The 3,082-nt window shown below is 41.2% G+C and overlaps 1 protein-coding gene across 1 annotated transcript in view; it reads left to right on the top strand.

Annotated features, from left to right (window-relative positions):
• Positions 1-2,128, top strand: part of SARC_08526 (hypothetical protein) — a gene marked incomplete at both ends in the record, with an annotated part of 7,296 nt that extends 5,168 nt beyond the window's left edge. The window contains 3 exons of the mRNA XM_014297496.1: positions 321-400; positions 980-1,122; positions 1,822-2,128. Coding sequence (XP_014152971.1) covers positions 321-400; positions 980-1,122; positions 1,822-2,128 — 530 coding nt within the window. The remainder of the gene's footprint in view (positions 1-320; positions 401-979; positions 1,123-1,821) is intronic.
• Between the last annotated feature and the right edge of the window lie 954 nt (positions 2,129-3,082).

Here is a 3,082-nt window from a genome sequence, read left to right as displayed (position 1 = left end):
TATATATATATATATATATATATATATATATTTATATATATATATGTACATATATATATATATGTATGTTGTATGTACGTATGTATATATGTGTATGTATGTATGTAAATATGGTGTACGTATTGTAGTATATATTTGTATTTTTTGGTGTATATGTAGATAGTTTTCCTCTGCATTCCACCATCATTGGCTAAGCAACATAGTTTCCATTTTCTATACAATTAGAGCGACAAACTTCGAAGCAACTATGTCTCTTATGTATGAATTAAACGGTACGTGCTATTAAAATACATCCGTACTTCTGATTAAACATTTCACAGCCGATGATGATAGACAGGCCTCTTCCATCGGTCAGAGTGAGTTAGAAGTTCAGAAACGGTTTGTCCGGTACTACTGCAAGGTACACGATGTACAAACAGCCTGATACTTACTCGTATTACCGGATATGCACGCTGCGTTTTATATACGTTCGCTTGTGTGTACTTGTACCCGCTCGATCCTCAGTTCTGACGGTACGTTTATACGCGTTCGGCAAATGGAATACATGGGTACGAAGGAAGGGCCTGTCTCATCTTGAAAGCGTCTCTGCTTGTTTGCTTATAGCTGCATTCATTAGATTGTGTATTGTCCTATGGTTTATGTTCTTAATTACTGGGTGAGTTTATTAGGGTTTATGGTTTAGGATTCGTTTGAATATGTACTGTCCTATAGTTTATCTCGTTCGTCTATTGACTGGATAGCGAGATATTGACCTAGTGCTCCTATGATATAGAGAATAGGGCTGCCCATGCCCTAAATAGCTATAGAACCGGAATTGGGGCCTCTAACGCATCAATACGACACGCATACAGCCACTGTCCACAGTGTGAGTTCCAGATCTGTATGCCAAGCCATATGGAACCGATCCTAGCGTGTGTGCTACAAACACTCTCGCTCACGCTAATATCCCCCCATATGATTTTATAAACCCTATACCCAGGTGATTCATTCAGTGCAAAGCCTACCTACCGCAGACGCTGCGACTGATCGTATCCAATCAGATCGCCTGAATCTGGAGGCCGCATTTCGATTAGCTGTCAAGGGTGGCGACGCTTTCCGCGCCGAGGCCCGCGACCTTGCACAGTAAGCTTGCGCGTGCATGTTATATCAGTGTGTGTGTGTGTAGTGTGTCGTATATGATTCTGTGTGACGTATGTCGTACCAGAGTGTGTGAACTGTATAGTACCTGATTCTGTGCTCATATAGTATAGTCCACGTACAAGAGAGACCGTAGCCAATGTTCCGCAGCGTATACTTGTACCGCACTTCTTTACGTAAGTATATATAGGATAAGACTTCTGGAAATAATGCTTTCCATAGCATTCTGAAGTGTATGCGGTTGACCATTGTGTGATGTTGCTGGCTCACTACATTCAATTGTATAGCTGTGCCGTTGCCATAGCATCCCAGACGGATTGTTCGCCGCAGACCTGGGTACGGTCACGCATCATAAAGTTAATTACTTCTCTGAGTGTTCCTGCGGATGGTACAAACCTGAAGAAATGCACTCTGTATGTGCCGAACTTTTGCCACCACAGCTCTAGTATTTCCTTTCTATATCCTAGCATACCGCGTGAGAGATATATCTATATATTTTGCATAAACCATGAACATTATCTCATCCCGTTAGGGGCTCGTGCCTGTACTGTTTGTACGGATTGGTAATAATGTACGTAAACCATGAACTATATCTCACCGGATCAGGGAATCTTGTACCTGTACATGCTATACGAATAGATTCATTAATTTCCGTAAATCATGAACTATATCTCACTACATCAGGGGTTTGTACCTGTACCGTTTTACGCTGGACCCGAACACCAAGAAAGAAGTAGCCAGCTACGCAACAAACCACCACAGCATGAACGACATCAACTACGACAGCCTGAGCGCTGCAGTCCAAAAAAATATACCTGATCCTACACTGAATGATAAAATGAATGACCTTGCCGTCAATGATAGTACACACGATCCTGAGCAAAACGTTACCCAAAATGCCACTTCGCCGTCCACTACAGATACGGCCGCCCCCGACGCGACTTGCGAAGTTGGAACGAAAGCAATGGATGATCCAAGCAATAAATCGTGATTAAAACTACACTGTAAACTTTACTTTAGTATAGATCGCCACTGAGAAACGGACAAAATATTAATGTCTGTGGTGCATATATAACCAACTCGATTCTGCCCGGGCATGCGTCAGAAACAATACCTTTCAAGACTGTCCATCAAAGTTTCGTACAATTCCTGTCTTTCTTGTATGTAGTACTTTGGCCTGAGTGTCTAATAGTGACATGCAATAGAGGAACCATGTGCTCTGCAATACTCACTTCGTGGGAAATGGAAGGTGAGTATTGTTCAGATTCAGTACGGCTGCTCCCCCAGATGGGACATACATTGTCTTACCTCTGGAAGATTCGTATCGGAGTATTCCAACACCGGTACTATATATGTGACTATACAAATATGTATAGATGTGTGTCTGTAAGTGAAAGTAGTCCACAAATGAGTCTCGAACGGTGATATATATTGACTATACAAATATGTATAGATGGGTGTCTATAAGTGCAAGTGAGTCACAATTTTTTTTACCGGCGATATATATATATATGTATATATATATATATGACTATACAAATATGTATAGATGTGTATCTAAGTGACAGTAAGTCCACAAATGAGTTTCGACCGGTACTATATTTAAATGACTATACAAATATGTATAGTCAAAATATACAGTGGGCCACAAATGAGGTTCGAGGGTAGGGACGGAGTGGTTGTGTCGCGCTATACTGAGAGCGACACGTACCGAACTGGCTTAGTGCCGCGATAAACAAGTGCTACCGTTTCGGAACGTGATGTGAATCCGGGTGAGAAAAATTGCAGAGAGACACCTATGAGTAGATATATTCTATTTGTTCAAGATTATCTATGGCACAAATAAATCTGACCCCATGGGCGTACATTCAGAAAATATCTGAAACAGGTCGATGTCATAAGCGGAAACTACCCAACAAGACATTGATCTTCATTTTCTCGAAGT

This window comes from Sphaeroforma arctica, assembly GCF_001186125.1.
Source record: "Sphaeroforma arctica JP610 unplaced genomic scaffold supercont1.775, whole genome shotgun sequence".
Lineage (NCBI taxonomy): Eukaryota > Ichthyosporea > Ichthyophonida > Sphaeroforma > Sphaeroforma arctica.
This window is presented reverse-complemented; position numbering and strand designations above follow the sequence as displayed.